The sequence below is a fragment of the Pogona vitticeps genome, chromosome 1 (assembly GCF_051106095.1).
Source record: "Pogona vitticeps strain Pit_001003342236 chromosome 1, PviZW2.1, whole genome shotgun sequence".
In the NCBI taxonomy this organism is placed as follows: Eukaryota; Metazoa; Chordata; class Lepidosauria; order Squamata; family Agamidae; genus Pogona; species Pogona vitticeps.
Window position 1 is genome coordinate 348113239 of NC_135783.1, and position 20686 is coordinate 348133924.

Genomic DNA, 20686 nt, shown 5'->3' on the forward strand with positions numbered 1-20686 from the left:
GGGTCAGACCCTTGTTGCTGATCCAGCAGCAGGGCAGAAGAGAAGTTGTTTATTTGGGGGGGGGGCTCTTGGGGTATTCAGCTGCCTGGAAGGAGCCAGGTTGAGGGGATCAACTGCCTCTCCAAAGCTCATTCCGATCCTGATATCATTCCCCCTCCCTTTGCCCTCCTGCACTCCCCCCCAGGAATTGAGGGATGGCAAAAAAAAAAACACAACACTTTAGTGCTTTTGTGTTCTTTTTTTCAAAAATCCACAAGGGCACAATTATGCTGAGGCAGCCCCTGCTTGTCCTTGGGGAAGCCCACATCAAAGCGAACCAAAATACATGGTCGTGATGCAAAACCCAGAAGGCCCATCTGCAAACTCTGGCGAGGCAGATTGATTGATTTTTACCCCGCCTTTCTTCTTAAAAAGGACCCAAGGCGGCTTACATCATTGAAGGACAATATTTGAAGCTGAAGACAATGAGTATACAAGGGTGGCTTACCTCATTAAAGTCAATATTTAAAACTAAGAACAATGGGTATAATGGGGCAGCTTACATCATTACATAAAAGACAACATTAAAGCTAAAAACAATCAGTATACAAATATTTCAAAGAAACAAACAAATAATACCACTCTGATGGTGTGGACATGCAGAGGGTCCGTCCCCCCCCCCCCCCGTGTATATATGGAGGGGGGAGATGCTACCTTGTTTTGCTTGCAGTATGAATTAATTGCCCTTACTGGGCCTTTGTATCAGTCTTCTTTTGGTGGCGAAAGCCATTAAAACAGTGGCCGAATTCCACGTGACAGTTTTACCAGTCCTTTGGAAACTGTGAGAATGCAAGGCTGTTCAAAATTTCTCTAATAAATGACAGTCATGGTGATGATGTGGATTATGATCATAGATTGTTTAAGAAATTGTTAAAATCCTGGAGCTTTGCTCAGCCAGAAGCAAAAAATTTAGAGTATGTGTATTCCTTTTTCTCTCTCTTTTTTTCCTAAGCAGCTGGAAACGAAATCAAGGGTTGATTATGCTTGATCTGTGATTGTTGATGGCATCGTTTAAAAGTGTGTTGTACACGCTGGAAAATATTTAATGCATATAACTTCCAAATGTATTTAATACCGGGAAGTGTTGTAGGTTAGAGCATGGCAGGCAGTGGCTGGTATTGTACTCACGTGGCTGGTATTGTCACCTTGCTAACCCCAAACCTAAAGCTACCTAACCAGCATTGGTATGGGGGGGGGGGGCGGCTGCAGGAGTCACATACCTTATCTCTTCCTTGCTTCACACCCCATGAGTTGTCTGTTGAGCAGAAGCATCTATAAGTCCAGTCAAACCCATTGATTGGTTTCAAAGCAATGGTTTTTGTCAAAGTCTGAAAAACTTAATTTTTCTCCCCAAAAGCAAAAAGCCCTCAGCTCAAATGGTCTAAAAATTCCAACTTTTTTTTCCAAGCTCCGATTATTGATGTTAAAACTTGGTCAAGGGTCAAATCACTTTTCTTTCTGAGTGGTTAAAATGGGAATCTGACTGTGTTGGTAACGTTTTGTAGTTTTAAAAAGTAATCTCCCATCCATGTTCTTAAAACATAGCAATTTAATTATGAATATATTTATTTTAAAAAGCAGTTTAAGGTATCTCTTCTCCTTTGCTCTTCCTGCAATCTATTTATTTATTTATTTACTTACTTACTTACTTACTTACTTACTTACTTACTTATTTGATTTATATCCTGCTCATCTGGTCAAATCGACCACTCTGAGCGGCTTTACTCTTTTGATTTTTGTTGTCATCTGGGAATTCCTGGCAATTTACACAGTTCCCCCCCCCCCCCCAAAATCCAAAAGAACCCTTTGTGGTATTTTAGCCTGAAAAAGACAGCGAGCCGCATAGCAGAGCGATGATTAGAGCTGGCTTCTCCCTAATCTGAGTTAAGATACTCTGACCACAACATCGCAGCGACTCTCCTTTCACGCACAAAAATCCCAGTGGATCATCCTGTTCTTAACTAAGAATAGATTGCTTTCATCTGTTTCCAACATTGGGCATATTCTTATGAGCCCAACAAGAAAGACAGGAAGCTGCCTTCTACTGATTTAGCCCATTGGGCCATCTAGACCATTATGGCCAACTCTGACTGGCAGCAGTGACCTTCCATGGTTTCGGGAAGCCTTCTTTCCTAGCCTTACCTGGTATTTTCCGGTGAGCTCCCATCCAAGTACAGTACTCGCCAGGCCCAGATGCTGCTTGTCTCCGAAGCCAGACAAGAACAGGTGTGTTTAGGGAGATGTAATCATATAATCATCCTTGTCTCCTCCTGTCTTGTCAAGAGGATGTGTGTGTTTTACACACACATACACAGATAGGTGCGCCTATACAATTTTGCATCGTGTAGATGTAGACATAGGCATAGATAATTTTGCAAGGCACTCATTAGGACTCAGCTTTAAAAGGCTGGAGGGCATGTTTGAGTAGAACATTAACTCTTGTTTACATAAACAACATGCCCTCCAGACATTTTAAAAAAGATCCTTCTTATGGTTCTCTATTGAATTCTTTGCAGAAATAATAGCTTGCCTTGCAGACCAATAGAATGTTAGGATTGTGCAGTCTTCCTTGTTTAGGGCCAAATGTATTGTATATAATATGCTAGTGATCAAAAGCAAACAGTGACATCTCCATGCTTATTTGCAAGGATGTGTGATGTCCCTCCTGTCCCTAAAGCTGTTTCAGCCCCAATAAACATGAGGTGCTTTTTCTTCCTGTCCCGACACATGATGTTTTTCCTTTGCTTGGCAAGGATCCAGGATTGAACTCATCTGGTCCATCCCCCCTGCTTGGCATCCTTCATTTGTATGCCATGTTCAAGACCGTCCTGTTGGCATCCCCCCCCTTTTGTCAGGATGATGTGGGATGGGCCACAACTTTGCAGGTTAGGTCCCAGGTTCAAGTCCTGTCCTCTCTGGAGGCAGTTGGGAAAAGCTCCTATCCAAGGGTGCAATGGTAAATTTGGAAGTAGCAAATGTGCTCTTTTTGACAGTGCCTGTATGGCCAGCCCCCCCATCCCCACCACTAAGTCCAGAAATGTAGACAGTTGAATCAGTCCGTATCAACAAAGGAAGTACAGGTCTTTTGCAAAGCTAATGGTTTTTAATCGCCCATCCAAGATCAAGCGAGCTACTTTGCATTCAACACGGATGGCTTGCAACAATACAGAGTTCCTGGAAAAACTCATTTTCTCATCCAGTTCTGTGAGGATTGGACCTAAACTCGGAGGAAGCAGAGAAGGTTTGATCAGGGGGTAGATAACACCATAGTCTCTGCTAATCAGAAAGGCCCAAAAGTTTTGACCCTATAAGCCCTGGTACCACTGTACTATTGCTTCTTCATAAATCTGAGTGAGATAATGCCATTAATAGGCACATAGTAGATGGTAATGAGGATGATGCAACAGTGGCTTGATTACCTGAGTCAGAGTGCAAGATATACAGTACAGTGGTGCCCCGCTTAACGCTTACCCCGCTTGATGACGAATCCGCTTCACGATGAAGTTTTTGCAATCGTAAAATGATGTTTGAATGGGGTTTTTTCACTTTGCGATGATCTGTTCCCTTCTTCAGAACCAATTCTTTGCATTATGACGATCAAAAAGAGCTGATCGTTGCGTTTCAAAATGGCAGCCGGATGTACAAAATGGCTCCCCGCTGTGTTTAGGAAGGCTTTTTCGCAAGACAGGGAGCAGAAAATGGCCGCCCTATGGAGGATTTTTGCTCGACAGTGAGTTATTCAGCCCATTGGAACACATTGAATGGGTTTTCAATGCATTTCAATGGGATTTTTTATTTTGCTTGACGAGGATATCGCTTAACAGCGATTTTGCTGGAACAGATTATCCTCGTCAAGCAAGGCACCACTGTACTCAGGAATTTAGTCCACTGAGTGCTAAGATGAAGACTTAAAGCATGGTGTGGAACTTCAGAAGTGCTGGAGTTTCCCTCTCTCTGGGGCCTGATAGAAGCTATATCACTTTCTCCCAATGTAGCTGGAAAGTGCCAGTATTCTAATTCTGCTGGAGCAAATCCAATCTCTCCCCCCCCCCAATTTAAAATATGTGATGTATAAAGCAATTAGAAAGTAAACTGTGCTTCATGAAAACTTCCAGGATCAGTATATTTCTAAACATGGTGGAGGGTGTCTCCTGGTTGTTTATATGTTAATTCTTGTTGCTTGTCTCTAATCTGAAGCAATGGAAGCTTTTCAAGAAGGCACATCATTTGAGGTTAATAGAATTATAGCCAATAATACTTAGACCCCTGGAGAGATGAGTTTTTGACAACTTATAGAATTATCTATGTGGTGGAGTCTGCAGTGGAAACCTTGAGGGGGTGAGACTTTACATCTTGGGATAACTTGACTGCCTTCATCATCCTATCAAGTCATTAAGAACCGTTTCTTTACCCGGGGGGGGGGGGGGCAGAAGAAAGGTGGTGGTTGACTGAGAAAGAGAGGTAAAGTATGAACCAGACAGATAATCCCAGAGAATTTAGAATAGCATGGCTGTATCTTATGTGCTGCTAGTGAAGTAAGGCCAGCCCTCCTGGCAGACAAAATGAAGTAACAGCCTCAAGCACCAGGCTTTGGCTGTCAGAGAAGGGGGCACACTGATATTTAATTTTTTATTATTTAATTTTTTACAGCTTTGGAATGAAATCTGAGAGATTTTCTGATTTAAGTGCCAAAATAATTAGACAGGTCCAGGGTATTATGTACCTGAACTTTGTGGGTTGGAAAACAGCATTTGCTACTCCACTTCGGGCAGAAAAAAAATACTTTGGGCTGATCTTGTATTGAAGTGACAAACTAAGGCCTTATCCAGACTGGCTGTTTTGTTGTGGGCTGGATCAGGCCACAAAGGGTAAGTTGTCAGGAGGGAGGCCAATGTACCATTTGGCGCAAGCCTCCAGTCCAAACGACATACAGTATTGACCTTTGGCTTGTTCTGCTGTCCATTAATGCTTCCCCTGATCATCTGTGCAGGATCAGGGAAGTGAAATTATTTTCTTATGTCTGCTAGATCATTGCAGTGCAATGCTAGATCATCAACATAAATATTAATTTCTGAAACTATGTCTTTGCCTGTTTGAGTATTGCCCATAAAAATCTGCCCACAGCTGCAGTTTTGATTGGCAATACACAGACGGGAGAAGTGTTGTTTTAATTTAATCAAAATGATTTACTGCATCAGCGACACAATTAAAAAAAATAATTTCACTTCCCCTGATCCTCCACAAATGATCAGGGGAAGTGTTCAGTTTCCAATATCCTGTAAGCCACTTCAGAATACTGGAAATTGATACTGAACGGAGCAATAGAGTTCTAGTTTTGATTAAGTGCAACCGGCCACACTTGCGTGGACCAGACCAAAAAGGAGCCCACCAACCCGTACCAAAAGTGCAGAAGCTCCTGACAAAGGTTCAAAAAGGTATGAGTTGAAGCAAATTGGTCCATGTATGGACACCACAAAAAAGAGTGGACAAACCTCACCAATCAGCACGCCGAACAGTGGGACAAATGCCTGTGTTTAGAGGCTCTAAGTAACCCTTGAATGCCAAGCTTGAGTTGAAACTCACCAAAGGACTTTTAGGGGCTTTGTGAGGAAGTTATTTGTTTTATTGGCAGCATTATCTGAGGTGCTGTCAGCTACATTTTGCAGACCGATCAGATCCGCTGGCCAAACCAGAGCAGTTGCTGGCGCTGGCTTCCTTTTTTAATGGAGATGCAGGCTCGTCTCAAAGTAAAGTCCTGGAACGCGTTCAAACATTGGCTTTTTTCCTCCCACCATCCTAAAGAAGAATTAGCTTCTTTTGAGACATGAAAACAAGCAAGCATCTTTTTGATCCTTTCTGTGGCAGCAAAATGGAGTTCAGGTCGTGAGGGGTAGTTTACACTCAAGAACCGAGTAGCCCTTTTCCAGTATTAGAGCCATGCTTTGCATAGTGGAGTTCTGTGATAAAGTCTCCAGCGTGTCCGGTTAGAAAGGATTAGGTGGAGGAGGCTTTCAGAAAGACAGATAAGTGGGTCCTAGATCAAATTAAGCCTGAACTATCTCTGGAGGGGGAAAATGTTGAAATTGAGACTTAACTTTCTTTGGGCACATCATGAGAAAATGAGATTCTCTGGAAAGGACAATACAGTGGTGCCTCGCTTAACGAGCACACTGTAGAACGACGAATCCGCATAGCGAGGGGGTTTTTCGATCGTAACTGCGATTGCAAAGCGATGGCCTCTATGGCTGAAACTCGCATAGCGAAGGTTGGTAAGCGTTTCGCTTATCGACCTTCGCTTTGCGACCCGCGGATCAGCTGTTCGGCGGCTCCAAAATGGCCTCTGGAAGCCCCGAAATGGCTGCGTGCAGCGTTTTCGCGCCCTCGATAAGCGAGGGGAGGGCGCGAAAATGGCTGCCGGCCATAGGAAAACATCGCTGAATGGTGAGTTTTCGGCCCATTTGGAACGGATTAAACGATGGTTAATGCGTTCCATTGGCTTTTCTTGATCCGTTCAGCGATGTTTTCACATAGCGAGGGTTAATCCGGAATGGATTAACCTCGCTATGTGAGGCACCACTGTAATTCTGGGAAGGGTGGAAGACAGCAGGAAAAGAGGAAGACCAAATATGAGATGGACTGACTCCCAGAAGCTTGTGTCTACAAGAGCTAAGCGGGACAGCTGAGGACAGAACATTTTTGGAGAGTGAGTATTCATAGGGTCACCATAAGTACCAGAGGCAATTCAACAGCACATAACAACAAGAAGTTATGAATATACTGAGTTTTTGCGTTCTCCAGAATTCTTCACGAAGCAAATATGGTATGAAATACATAGTTATGGCAAATAAACATATATTGTCTGAGTTGTGTGAACTCAGCATAGAACTGACAAAGTCTATGATGATTTCTTAACATGGAACAATTTGGCTCTAAAAGTTACACCATTTGCATAGCTATGCAAGATTTTGCACCTTAGTTTTTTTGCATCTTGTCCCAGCAGGGAGTTATGCGAGATCTGAGCAAACAAAAAAGAGTGAAAAGCATTAATATTTACATTTTTACACCACCTAGTAACTGTAGCTTATTGTGGTCCTTATGCCATCTGTCACTTCCTATTCAAATTTACTGTGATCCTACCAGTTAATGACTGCCAAAAGGTTCTGTTGTTAACAGCTGTGCTTAGCCACCTAAAAGCTATACTTTCCTTTATGGAGTCAATTCATCTAATGTTAGGTCTTCATTTCATTCTGTAACCTTCCATTTTTCCCTGCTTTGTTGTTGTTCCCAGGATATCTTGTTCTCTCATGATATGTTCAAAGTACGATAGCCTCAGTTCATGCATTTTAGCCTCTAGTTCAGGCGTGATTTGATCTAGTAACTGCTCATTTGCCTTTTTGACAATCCATGGTATCCACAAAGCTTTCTTATAACACCATGTTTCGAATGGATTTGTTTCCCTCCAACTATCAACTTTCTTCATTGTTCAGCTGTAATATCTGTACATTATAATCGGACAGTTTTGGCATTGGTTACCATTGAAACATCCATACACTTAAGAAACTTTTCTACTTCCTTTATAGCTGCCCTTTCAAGTTTCAGTCATCTTGGCGGCACATTCCATTTGGACTGACCCAAGATACAGAAAATCTTCAGCAATTTCAATTTCTTTATTGTCAACATGAATTTTGTGCAATTCTTCCATAGTTATAATTTCGTCTTAAAGTTCAACTGTAATCTTGCTTTTTCATTTTTTTCTTTCATTTTCATCAGCAGTCATTCCAAGTTATTGATGGTTTCTCTCAGTAATGTGGTATCATCTATGTATTTTAAATTATTGAAATATCTTCCAATTCTCACTGTTCCTTCACTTGAAACTAATCCAGCTTCTTGTAAAATATATTCTACGTATAGAGTAAACAGGTTGGAAAATAAAATATACAATTGTCTTATAATTTAGCTAATTGGAAAGTATTAAGTTTCTTCATAAACTGTTCTAACAGTGGTTCTTTCCAGAATATAAGTTACACAAGATTATGAATGAGGACAAAGAAATATGTGGCACACCCATTTCTTTTAGAATCATTCATAGCTTTTCATAATCCACACTCAAAGGCTTTACTTTGACTTTAAAGCACACAATGATTTTCTTCTGAAACTCTGTGGTATGCGTCAGTAGCCAACATTTTAGCTTACAGCAATTCAGCACCCAGATTTTTGCTCATTAAGTTATGGCAGCAAAAATTCAGGGCAGCATGAAAACGTAATAAAGTTCCAGCTATCATCTGTAAAGGAATAATATTATTTTTGCTTCATAATGATACTGTTACGGCCATAATTTCTTGCAGTTTTTTCAGGGAGATATGTTCATGAAACTGGTTGAAAATGTCTAAAACTCTTGAGAAGTGACTATTTATTAAATGCTGAGATATAAAGTATTCAAAGCATACCACTATCAAGTCCTCTTGACTTTGTAGAATAAATTTGTTTATTGTATTCTTGGTGGCTTTCACAGCTGGGATCCCAGCCACAAGCACCGGTGATCACTGCACACAAAAGACTAGCTAACAACACCCATCAATCACAGTGACTGATCATCTTCCCCCCCATCACAGCAATACACCCATAACAACAAATACCCTGATCACCATAATCAGCCATTCTCCTGAAAAGGACAAAAAGCTGATCCCATAGCTACAAATACCCAACTACACCACACCAGAACAGAGTTCTAACTCCTGTCCTCTGAAGATGCCAGCCACAGAGACTAGGAATGATGTAATAATCATTGGTAGATCTGCTTTGATTTTGGGTTGCATGTGATTTACTGAAAGTTGTGTACAACCCCAAATCAAAGTAGGAGCTCTTTAATCAGTTCACGTCATTCAGCAAAATTGCTCCCATAACATCAGTGGAGTTATGCAACATGATTTTAGCCAATGGGTGTTTGCTAGCTTGTTCTTAAGTAAAAACACAAGCAATGGAACGGATAATTAATAACATTTTAAAAAGTACTTTTATAACACAAGTAGGAATGAGTTGAAATCTATATGCCTTTATATATATCGTTTATATGCATATACATGAAAGTCACTAAAAACATCAAATAGAAATAGATAATTAAAAGATGAAGAATACATGGTTCCTGCAGCCTTGACTGTCCTCCAAGCTACATTGTCTTTTACACAGCAATATTCTTTGGGAATGACCATTATCTAACTTCATATTTTGAGATGATTTGTTTTGTCTCGATTAAATTTTTCATACCATCAATCAATTTTGCATATCTTAGTTAAACCAAGTTCCTAAGGAGATGCCTAGCCGTTAGAGATGGGGGTATTCGTATCTGAATAGGAATACCGGGATATTTGTATTTGTATATTAATGCGAATATCCCCATACAGGTGGCATTAACGAGGGTCCAGCCCCATGGGGCTAGACAGTCCACTCACCAGTCCGCTGCAGACATGGACGGCGCAGTTGTACCAATGGCTCCACAGTGTGTGATCTGCTCGCCACTCCTGGCAGGAGGCGGGAGAACAAGCCTCGTTGCAAGGTCAAAGAGTGGCGAGCGGATTGCATGCTGCGGAGCCATTGGTAGAATTGCGCCGTCTGCGTCGGATCAGTGAGTGGACCGTTGCAGGTGGCATTAACCCTTGTTACCACCACCTGCACGGGGATATTCGTATACGAATACAGTGGTGCCTCGCTTAACGAGCGCACCGTATAACGATGAAATCGCATAGCGATCCGTTTTTTCGGATCGCTAATGCGATCGCACAACGTTTTTCTTATGGGGCACAATTCGCTTTGCGAAGACCGGTAAGCGTTTCGCTTACCAATCTTCGCAAAACGACCCCCGCCGATCAGCTGTTCGGCGGCCAAAATGGCCGCCGGAAGCCGGGAAATGGCCTAAAATGGCCGCGCGCAGCGTTTTCGCGCCCTCGTTAAGCGAGGCGAGGGCGCGAAAATGGCTGCCGGCCATCCTGAAGCTTCGCTGAACGGTGAGTATTTGGCCTATTTGGAACGCATTAAACGATGTTTAATGCGTTCCAATGGAAATCGCTGCCCCGTTCAGCGATGCTTCAGCATAGCGAAGGTTAATCCGGAACGGATTAACCTCGCTATGCGAGGCACCACTGTACCTCCATCTCTACTAGCCATTCATCCCCATAGCACTTCACTTGTGGACTTTCCCAAGACAGCGATCTGGCCACTTTGGCTAACACCATCTTGAATTAGGTAGGCCCTTAAGCTACATCCCGGAAGGCTCTTGTTATGTGTTTTGAAAATCCACCGTTCAAAGGAGAGGCCTAAAGATTCATCCCAATAAAATTAAACTAGGCTTGTTAGTTTTTGGAGGTTACCTGTTGACCCCTTCCGTCTGGGAAAATCTTGCAATCACAGGCAGGATGCCCAAGAACCTGTTGGTGTCCCTGACACTGTGCCAAATGGCTACTAGGCGGGTGACTCTCCATTTGTGACCCTCTGGAGGGCGTTATCACAGCAGACAGGGAGGTTGGCGTCAGGCTCCCTCTTCCCTCTCATTACATTTGCATTAAACATGTTGGCCTGCCCTGGAAATGGGATCCAGAGGGCACGTTTCACTCCCTGCAATTAATAGAACTTGTATATCATTTTCATGAACTGTTTTGGTGCCAGAAAACAGTTGATGGACAATGTGCATCTTGTGTGGATCGGGAGGTGGGGGTAGGCATCTTCCTGAGTTTTTTGGTTTTCTGAACCCGTTCCTTCTACTGAAATACATTCAAGTTGGGACTTTTACCCATTTTAACCAAGCCTTTAGCCCTATTTGGACACCATAAGGAGTCTGCAGGCGTACTAGCTCCGCCTCGTCCGTCGTTGGTCTCTACTGGTGGAGTGTAACAGGGATAAACGGCAGGGCCTCCTCTATGTTAAATGCTCTCCATGCAATTAAGACCCTTAGTTTCCTGCGTCTCTTACTCACATGCAGAGCTTCCATGGTGTGGGCAACTTCTCACTGAAGGAGGGGGCACCCCAGCCATACCTCATGCAGAATATGGGCTCTCTCCTCCGTTCAGTCCATCATTTTCTGTGTGAGGAGACGCAAGAGGGAGAGGGGCTAGCACACATGAGTTCATTGTGATTCATTGAATGGTTGATCTAGGCTTCTCTTCACTAGTCCATGTGCGTTTTAATGGACTGAGTGACTGAATTTTGATAGAAGTAAAAACAAATTCCTACCATTCTGAGGTGAAAAGCATGCTTTCTGATTTTATTTTCTTTGTACAGTGGTGCCTCGCTTAACGATGCTAATTGGTTCCAAAAAATCGCTGCTAAGCGATTTCATCGCTAAGCGAAACACCGTTTCCCATTGAAATGCATTGAAAACCGGATAATCCGTTCCAATAGGAACGAATTGCTGTCCTTAAGCGAAAATCGCTATAGGAAACATCGCTAAGTGAAACGCAGTTCCCCAATTGAGATGCATTGAAACCTATTCAATGCATCTCAATGGAGGAAAAAAACAACAACAAACTAAAAAAGAGTCAGAACAAAGTCAAATTTGGTTAACAAAGGGTTTATTAAGTGCACTTTATGATTTCAAACATTTTAAACAGTAAACTTTAACTTTATAAATAACAGAAAAACATTTAAAAAACAGCAAACATGAGGATGTTTAAACCATCGTTAAGCGAAACAGGGGACCCAAAATTTAATCGCTATGCGAAGCATGGTCCCAACCATCGCTAAGCGAAAATCGCCCATAGGGACCATCGTTAAACGAAGTGTAAAAACGCTCCGAAAAAGTCATCGCTAAGCGATTTCGTCGTTAAATGAAGCAATCGCTAAGCGAGGCGCCACTGTATATGTTATATGTATATGCTACCTTTCCTCCAATGAGTTGAAGGTGGTTTCCTCACTTTATACTGGCAACAACCCTATGGTGAAGGTCAGTTTTTAGAGTGTGGGGGTCCAAGGTCATCCAGTGAGTTGCATGGCCCAGTGGGAGTTTGAACTCACACCTTCATCAAGCATTCTTAGTGCTACACCACCCTCTGCTATGCCATACTGCCTTTCCTTTTCACACAACCGCCACTGTTTGGCATCCTGTGCCCACTTCCCAGAATTTGATTGTTTCAGTTCTCACTGAGTTGTAAAACTCCTTGGGTGATTGTCCTGAAGCAGGGGAAAGGACAACGGATGAAGACTTTTTCACTGGACAAAAGACAGGGATGTAAATGGAATAAATCTAGAATAAATTTTAGTCAAACAGCTTTTTCGATCAGTTAATCTAACTGATTTGTCATTTCAATATTGCAGGTGGAATTGAAATGCATTGTAACCAGAGGACCTAGGAATTTTTTTTTTTTTAAAGAAAAGATAGGGGAGAATACAGAGTTTTGCTTAGTGCTGTGTGAAGAACAGCTTGTTTTCCTGTGTCTTGAAGCGTTCAACCATTCTGATACTTGGGAATGGCTCATAGTTTTAGCATTAGAAGGCACAGAAAGAGAGAGAGAGAGAGAGAGAGAGAGAGCAATTTCTCTGTCTCACCGTGCAGAATTTGATATGACTCTGCCATGCTGTCTTTTTCTGCACTTTTTGTAAGTGAAAAAGCCCCGCATGGGATAATTTCTCTTATATTTCTCCAGACCGTTAATCATTTTGGTGGTCCTTGTTTACATCTATGTTCATGGCCACGTCAACTGCCATAATTTTGGTCATTAAAGAATCCTAGGGTTTATAGTTTGATGAGATACATAGAATTTTGCCCCACAGAGCACTAGTTCTCTCCCCTGAAGTAGTACAGCACAAAAATATGAAGTCCCTCATCCAGACTATAAAGTCTTGGGATTCTGTTGGCTGCAGCCACGACAGTTAACGTGGTATTACGCCGCTGTGGCTGTGTAAAGTAGTTACACTCCTGCCGTCTGTCATTTTCACATTATTGCTGGGACATTTCCTGTGTTCATGTTTTCCCTCAAACAAAGTAAGTCTAAAACAAAATCAGTGGTCATTGTTAGGTGCCCTGTAAGTGCAACAGACTTCCAGCGACTTTGTGAATTAATGACCTCCAAAAGATTTTGTCTTAAACAGCTATTCTCAAGTCTTGCAGACAGAAAGTTGTGGCTTGCTTTAATGAGTCAATCAATCTCATGTATGGTCTTTCTCTGCTGCCTTTAACCCCAGCATGATTGTGAAAAGTGGTACATAGTGTTCTCAGGGAGATTACATGGATGCTGTCCCCCCCCCCGTGCCAGTTCTTCTACTCCCCCCACCCTGCATGCGAGTGCATTCAAACAGAGTCCTGGTTTTGGAATCTAAAAGAATCGCTGCTATGAGTTCATTCTCGTTTCTTCCTTGCCTTGTAGTGAGTCAGACGGGAACCCCAGCACGGAAGATGAATCCAGCAAGGGACAAGAAGATTTATCTCCGCACCCTCTCGTTGGCACCTCTGACAGCGGTACTAGCTTAAGCCTTCCTAGCCATATGGAGACAATCTACATGCAGCAGCTTGGGAACTCCAAAATATCTTTAAGTTCTTCAGGAGTTTTGCTGAACGGGAATCTACTGCCTTCCAGTCCTTCCTCTGTTTTTCTTAATGGCACCTCTTTCATTCAGGGGCCCAACGGCGTCCTTCTTAATGGGCTCAATGTGGGGACTTCGCAAGCTGTCTCCTCATGTACGCCTAAAACTTCCCCGAGTTCTTTGAGAAATGGGGTCTCCATGACTGACATGTTAGCTTCTTCTCCAGAAGATGTGAAGGACTTCAAAATCCTCCAGACTTCCATTACTGACTCAGTAGACCCACCATCAACGTCGGCAACTACAACATACAGCCCCAGTTCTGTCCCTGCTTCTTTCCCAGGCTTAATACCAAGCATGGACGTGAAGACAGAAGAAAGCGAAGAAGCGATAGCGCCGCAAGATGGGAGCTCTGTGGTTACGTTTACAGCTCCCGTGCAAATAAACCAGTATGGCGTTGTTCAGCTTTCGAATTCAGCAACCAATGGCCAGTTACTCAATGGAGGTATCAGTTTTTCTCCAGTGCAGCTGCCACCTGTTTCAGCAGCAACATCCCTAGGTAAATTCCAGTTATTTACTTATTTTCTTCTCTTCTCTTTCCTTCTCTTTTGATGGAAGTGAAGAAATATTTTTGGAAAGCTTAGTCTCAGAATATTTGCAATGGTGCCGTTTAAAGTTAAGATAGTTTTTAATAAAAATCAGGACAGTTGCTTGTATAATTTTTATAAAATTATGCATTATATTTTTTAATGTTTACTTGGTTTTAATTGTTCCATTATATTTTAATTAGTACTGTATATAGTTTCATTGTTTTTTTAATGTTTAACTTTTTTTAATATTGTGAGCCGCCTTGGGACTCAACTTAATCGGGAGCAAGATGCCCCTATAAATAAAACAAACCCATAAATAATAAATAGATTGAAAGTTGGTCTTTCCTGGCATGGGTGGAGCCCTTGTTGAACTGTAAAATGAAGTATTATTTTATTTATATACAATCTAGTACTATATAATTGACATCGAAGCGACCAACATGAATTTGACCACTTCCAGGCAGTGGAAGACAGGAGGGCCTGGCGTGCTCTGATCCATGGGGTCACGAAGAGTCGGACACGACTAAACGACTAAACAAGAACTGTATAATAACTGGATGAAAGGGGAGTGGTCTCCTCGATGACAGCCCCTTACCTAGAACAAAGGCCTGTGGGGTGGAAGGAAGAAAAAAAACATGGCCTCTTCTTCCCTAAGTTCAGTGGTTCCCAACCTTGGGTCCCCAGATGTTCTTGACCTTCTTCCCAGAAGCCATCACCACCAGCTGTGCTGGCCATGATTTCTGGGAGTTCTCGTCCAAGAACATCTGGGGACCCAAGGTTGGGAACCACGGCTTCGTTGACTTCAGTAGTTTAGGATTTAATTTTGTGCTTCTTTTTCATTTCTACCGGATGCTTCCCTGACCTTTAGAATAGCCCTGCTGACGTCTGTGGACTTAGTGCTTTTCATGGGTCACCCTTAGAAGCTTTAGCTCCCACAAATCATGCAGCGAATCATGTGACACAGTAGCAGAAGGGGTTTGGTTGCTTAAAGGTAGAGAGCATGCAGTTGTAATCATTAGTCTCCAGTGAGGTTCCCATACAGGCATGAAGGAATTGTGACTTTTTTTGTTTCTTGTTCTTTCCCATTTGTCCAGTTTTGCTTCTACCTCCATTTGCATTTTTTTTTAAAAAATCCACACAAGCCTTTGTAGGTATTATAAGTACCTTTCTTCTGATACGGACATTTGTGTCTGTTGCTGTGTGTGCACATTTGGAAAGCAATTTCCCTAATGCATTTTTGTGTGCTGTTTTCACCAATAGAGTGGCGCCCCGCATGACGACGACAATCCGTTCCGTTAAAATCGCTGTAAAGCAAAATCGTTGTCATGCGAAAGTAAAAAAACCATTGGAATACATTGAACACGTTCCAATGGGGGAAATACCTGCTCGTTTTGCAAAGATCCTCCATAGGGGAAGCCATTTTCGATTGCTGTCTTCCGGAAATAGATCCGGAAAACGGCGGGGAGCTATTTTGAGAACTGCCGATCAGCTGGTTCTAATCGTGCAGCGAAAAAATGGTTCGCAAAGCAGGGAACTATTCATCATTAAGCAAAAAACCCCATAGGAATCATCGTTTTGCAATCGCTATAGCGATTGCAAAAAACTCATCGTTAAGCGATTTCATCGTGAAGTGGGGTATCGTCAAGTGGGGCACCACTATGGATTTATTTTTGTGCACAGCTGTCCTTAATGTAACCAATTTTGGGGAAAAAAATCTCAACTACCCAACTGAATTAGATACACTTTCATGCAAAAACTGAATTGTCAAATTTAGTGAAAAATTCACATATGAAACCTAACCAAGGGTTGCACATTTTATTGGTTCACCTAAGGTCTCTTGAGTTTGGTGGGTCTTTCTACCACTTAAGCGAGTAAAGGATTGCAAGTCAACACTTATCATACAGCATCATTTGCTGTTGCCATGTGTTCTTTCCTTTCATTAAAGAACTTAGAGTGGCGTGAACCCCCCCCAACCCCCAATTTCATGGGCAACCTGTACAGTCCCAGGACATCCCAAGAAGAAGGGAACAGTAAACCATTTCTGTATATTCTCTTCCCAGAAAACCCTGGAAAGGGTCATCAAAACTCAGAATTGACAATGGCACCCAATTACTATTATGAACCTCTTTCTCAGTTAAGTAGCGAATGAGTGGCCACCAAGTAAGACCTTTGGTTGACTTTGACTTTGATTTACCAAGTTGTGGTGCTTCTTTATCAAACATAGATAGCCAGAAACGGCTTTTTTTAAAACCCAGCTGCCTTTCTTTAGCTCTAAACAGACCAGCAGAAGCATAATTATGGAAAATAGGTGACTATTTGTGTTTGTTCATATATTTTGCAAATTCCCATCTGTGTTCACTGTTCCATCAGGAAAGGCACAACGACTCAGACAGTTAATATCACACAACCCTTCTGTCTTTCTGAAATTTCATTGGGGGTTTCCACATATATTTCAGTATTTCAGCTTGCTTTGTTCCTTCTTTCCCTGAGAAAAAAGTTAACATGGGAGATATTCAGGCTAGTGCCACTGTAGGGTGTTTCTGGAGAATCCCAAGTCTCGGTGAGATGGTACACATCTCCTATAATTTGTAATACAGTCATTCCCCCCTTAATGATTACCCCGCATTGCGACGAATCCGCTTTACGACGATGTTTTAGCGATTGCAAAAAGCTGTTTTAAATAGGGTTTTTTCGCTTTGCAAAGATCGGTTCCCTGCTTCGGGAACCGATTCTTCGCATTATGACGATCAAAACAGCTGATTGTAGCGTTTTCAAAATGGCCACTGGGTGCTTAAAATGGCTCCCCGCTGTGCTTAAGGATGGATTCCTCACTATACAGGTACTGAAAATGGCCGCCATATGGAGTATCTTCGCTGGATGGTGAATTTTTAGCCCATTGGAATGCATTGAACGGTTTTCAGTGCGTTTCAATGGGTTTTTTTAATTTCGCTTTACAACGTTTTCGTTCTACAGTGATTTTGCTGGAACGAATTAACGTCATTAAGCGAGGCACCACTGTAATATCTGAGGCTCTCTTTGCAACTATGACTTTGGCCCATACTTTGGACATGACACTGAAAGGCTCCTCAAGGATGGGTTTTTCTCCCTGAATTATTGCCTGGTTCTAGATACCATATTTTTCCATTTATAAGACAATACTTTTGTCTAAAATATTTAGATTAAAAATTGGGGGTCGTCTTATACACAGAAGTAAGGAGGGGGGAGGAATGAAAGTGCTTTGATGATCCCTGCCTTCCCCCTCCACTTTCTTGCGAAGAAAGAAATTTTGGGTTAGAAAAGTGGGGGACGTCTTATACATGATGGTGTCTTATACACAGAAAAATGTGGTAGATAGAAAAACAATAATTGAATCAGAAGACAACAGTTAGCAACAGGGGGATGAGGAAAAGTAACTGGTAAGAGAAATCCATGTAGTTGACCTCTCTATATATACAGACCTTGGTTTCAAGTAATGTAGACCTTATTTTTTCATAGCCAGCAATGTAACTAGTAGTTATAACATTACTTTTAGATGTAATGAGTAACACCTAAGCTAATTAGGTGCAATGAGTAACACTCAGTTACTTTCAAATGCTAATTTTCAAAAGGGCATTTTAAGTCATTTTAGAGAAACAGAAAATATCCAGGTTTTATGCCATTTTTCTTATCAGTCCTAAGAGGCAAGGGTCTTTGGTATTTTTTGTAGTTTTTAGAAGTATTTCCTAGGTGCAGTATCAAAATTGGTCCCTAGAGGGAACCAGACTGCACGGTACATTACTAACATGGCAGTGGAACAAATTACAGAAACTGGAGTTTGGCTTCCCAGTGATGGGACAACAGAATGGAGTGAACCAACAAGCAACTCCTGTATCACTGCCATACCATAACATAGGAAGGGCACCTAGCTATAAATATCTGGGACATTTTTCAGAGAAACCTAACTCTACCGATAATGTGTACTTTTCCTGACATGAAAATCTGGGGCAGACTTCTTTGGAACTTCCCTTCGGTGTACATTTGCCATCATCCCATCCAGGAAAGCATCATTTGCCCCTGTGAACAACAGTCAGCCAGACTGCTAGAGAGCATGAAACCTTCTGCAAGGTGGCTTCTTACCTATGTTACTGTTGCTTGAAGCTGGACACTTGTGAGAGGGGAAACAATACCTTCTGATATGAACATAAGGAGAGCACTGCTGGATCAAGCCAAGGGCTCACCTAGTCCAGCTTCCTGTATCTCACAGTGGCCCCACCAGATGCCTCTGGGAGCCCACGAGGCAACGAGATCCCTGTCTCCTGATCCTCCTCCCCTGCATCTGGCCTTTGGAGGGACCTTCCTTCTAAGCCTGGGGATTCTACATCCCCATCATGGCTCGTAGCCTGCGATGGACTTTTCCTCCAGGAATCTGTCCTGCCCCCTTTGAAAGCCATCTAGGCCAGATGCCATCACCACATCCTGTGGCAAGGAGTTCCACAGACTTAACAACAACTAACTGTCCTTGTCTTCTGTACCAGGGGTAGGAACCTGTAGCCTTCCACAAGCGGTTTAACACCCAGTTGAACCCCCCCTCCCGAGATGGTGGAACTGTAGCGTTCTAACAACACTGGGGGGGGGCATTCCCTACCAATATATCATAAAAATGACATCTGAGAATTATAAAGCTGAAAACATCTATAACTAAGCTTGTAATAGGTTGCTGCTGCAGGTCTCAGAGCATCATCCTACCACTGCACAATTGTGGATGGCTTCCGATGTGTCATTATTGCATAAATTGCTAGATAGCTCGGTGGCTTAGGTGTCTGGCTGTGGTTGGGAGTTCAATTCTCCACTCTGCCTCCTTGAGAGGAGCTGGACTCGATGGTCCATAGGGTTCTTTCTGGCTTTGCAATTCTAAGATGACGATTCTTAAAAATTAACTTGATGTGGGTCCCTGGGTGGGGCAACAGTAGAATTCCTGAGCTAAAAAGAAAAGAACAGTCAAGGTACCTTCGGCCAAGCTGAGTCACTAAGTTTGGCAAGGATTAGTTTACCAAATCTGAAGAAACTGGGTTTGTTTATTGTTATAGTTCTACTGTGCTCTTCAATGTGGCGCCCTGTCGTCTCCCAGCTTAAAGAGTGGGCAGGACTGTTTCTCTCTTGCCTTTCATCCGGTTTTCTGAAACTGCTTAGTTGGCTAGACACAGGCAAACGTTTTAAACAGAGCGGGGAGGAAGCTCCAAACCTGCCTGACTTTGACACCTCTCATCCATTGTGTTCTGTTTAGGTTTAAGCAGGCGATCAACTGGAATTATTAAAGGCATGCGTTTTCAAATGAGAAAACACGGCCCCAGTGTTGTAGAATTAAAAAAGCAGGAGGCTGCAACGCTGAGAATCAGTCACATGCTTAGGGGGAAATAAAAGTCTCTGTCTGGATTTTAAAAGCATCAGATTTGGTATCTGAACTGTAAGCTTCATTGGTGGGTACCACTGCTAAGAAGGCCTTCTCACAATAAAGAACGAACGAACAAATGAATGAAAGAAAGAGAGAGAGAGAGAGAGAGATTCCATGCTTCCTAATGTTGGAAAACAGTGGAGTGCAATATGAGGGCATGCCGTTATCTTTATATTGCATTCCTTCTGCAGTATCTCAACAGTAATGCAGGCTTGTGAGGGAGGAACTGAGTAATTTTTTAAGGTCCACCTTTCCAAAGACTTTTAGGACTTTGCAAGATTACCAGTATTTCCCCTCAGTAATGAACTGAGAGCCTGTAGCCTTTCTAAAACTGGCAATGCATGTTCCATAAAATCAGTTTCAATTAAAAGCCAAGCTAATTTATTTTGTAGTGACTCATTCCTGTAATGATGTTTAGTAAGTTTTATCTATAAAAGGCTAAGTACAAATAGAAAGAAAGACCTATTTAGGTTAAGGATATGAAAAAAATGTCTCTATGAATTGAATTTGAATTGCATGAATCCACTTATTACAGGATGCCAAGTGTTTTGTAACTTTAGTTTCCCTCATTTTTCTACACTCAGAGGAGAGCCTGTCATTTTATATTTTCACAAACTGAGAGGTCCCACGCAATTTAATATTCTTTTATTCTTCTTTGTCTTCTTTTTGAGATAAATTTTGCATCTCAGTATGTTTGCAAAGACGAATGTGGTTGTGATTCACATTATCAAAATGAAGTTGTGTGTTTCTCTCTCTCTCTCTCTCTCTCTGTGGTACTGAATGTCTTTCATAATTGAAAAAACACAGCAAAGTCTCAGATTAAAGGTTCTCAAAACTGTGTTACGGAGTGTGGTCTGGTTGTTCATAGGTTTTGGGTGGTGATTTCGGGTGTCTTAAATGGAACAAAATACCTTTAAAAGTGACACAAAACAAGAGCTTGGAAAAATAGCCATTCTGGATAAGGGATTCTAAGAATTGTAGTCTTAAAGTAACTTTTCCAAGCACTGCATAAAACTAGCATCAACGTCCCCAGATACATAGACTAGGTAACTGTGCAGTTTAAAAACTTTATTGTAAAGGTCAAAGCAGAAAATATAGATCCTTGACATTCAAAAAGTAT

General features: G+C 42.1%; 1 protein-coding gene across 1 annotated transcript in view; it reads left to right on the top strand.

The window, feature by feature from the left end:
* The window catches only part of SIX4 (SIX homeobox 4), a 43032-nt gene that overhangs the window by 3359 nt on the left and 18987 nt on the right, over positions 1–20686 (top strand). The window contains exon 2 of the mRNA XM_020813195.3: positions 13392–14104. Within this exon, the coding sequence (XP_020668854.3) occupies positions 13392–14104 (713 nt within the window). The remainder of the gene's footprint in view (positions 1–13391; positions 14105–20686) is intronic.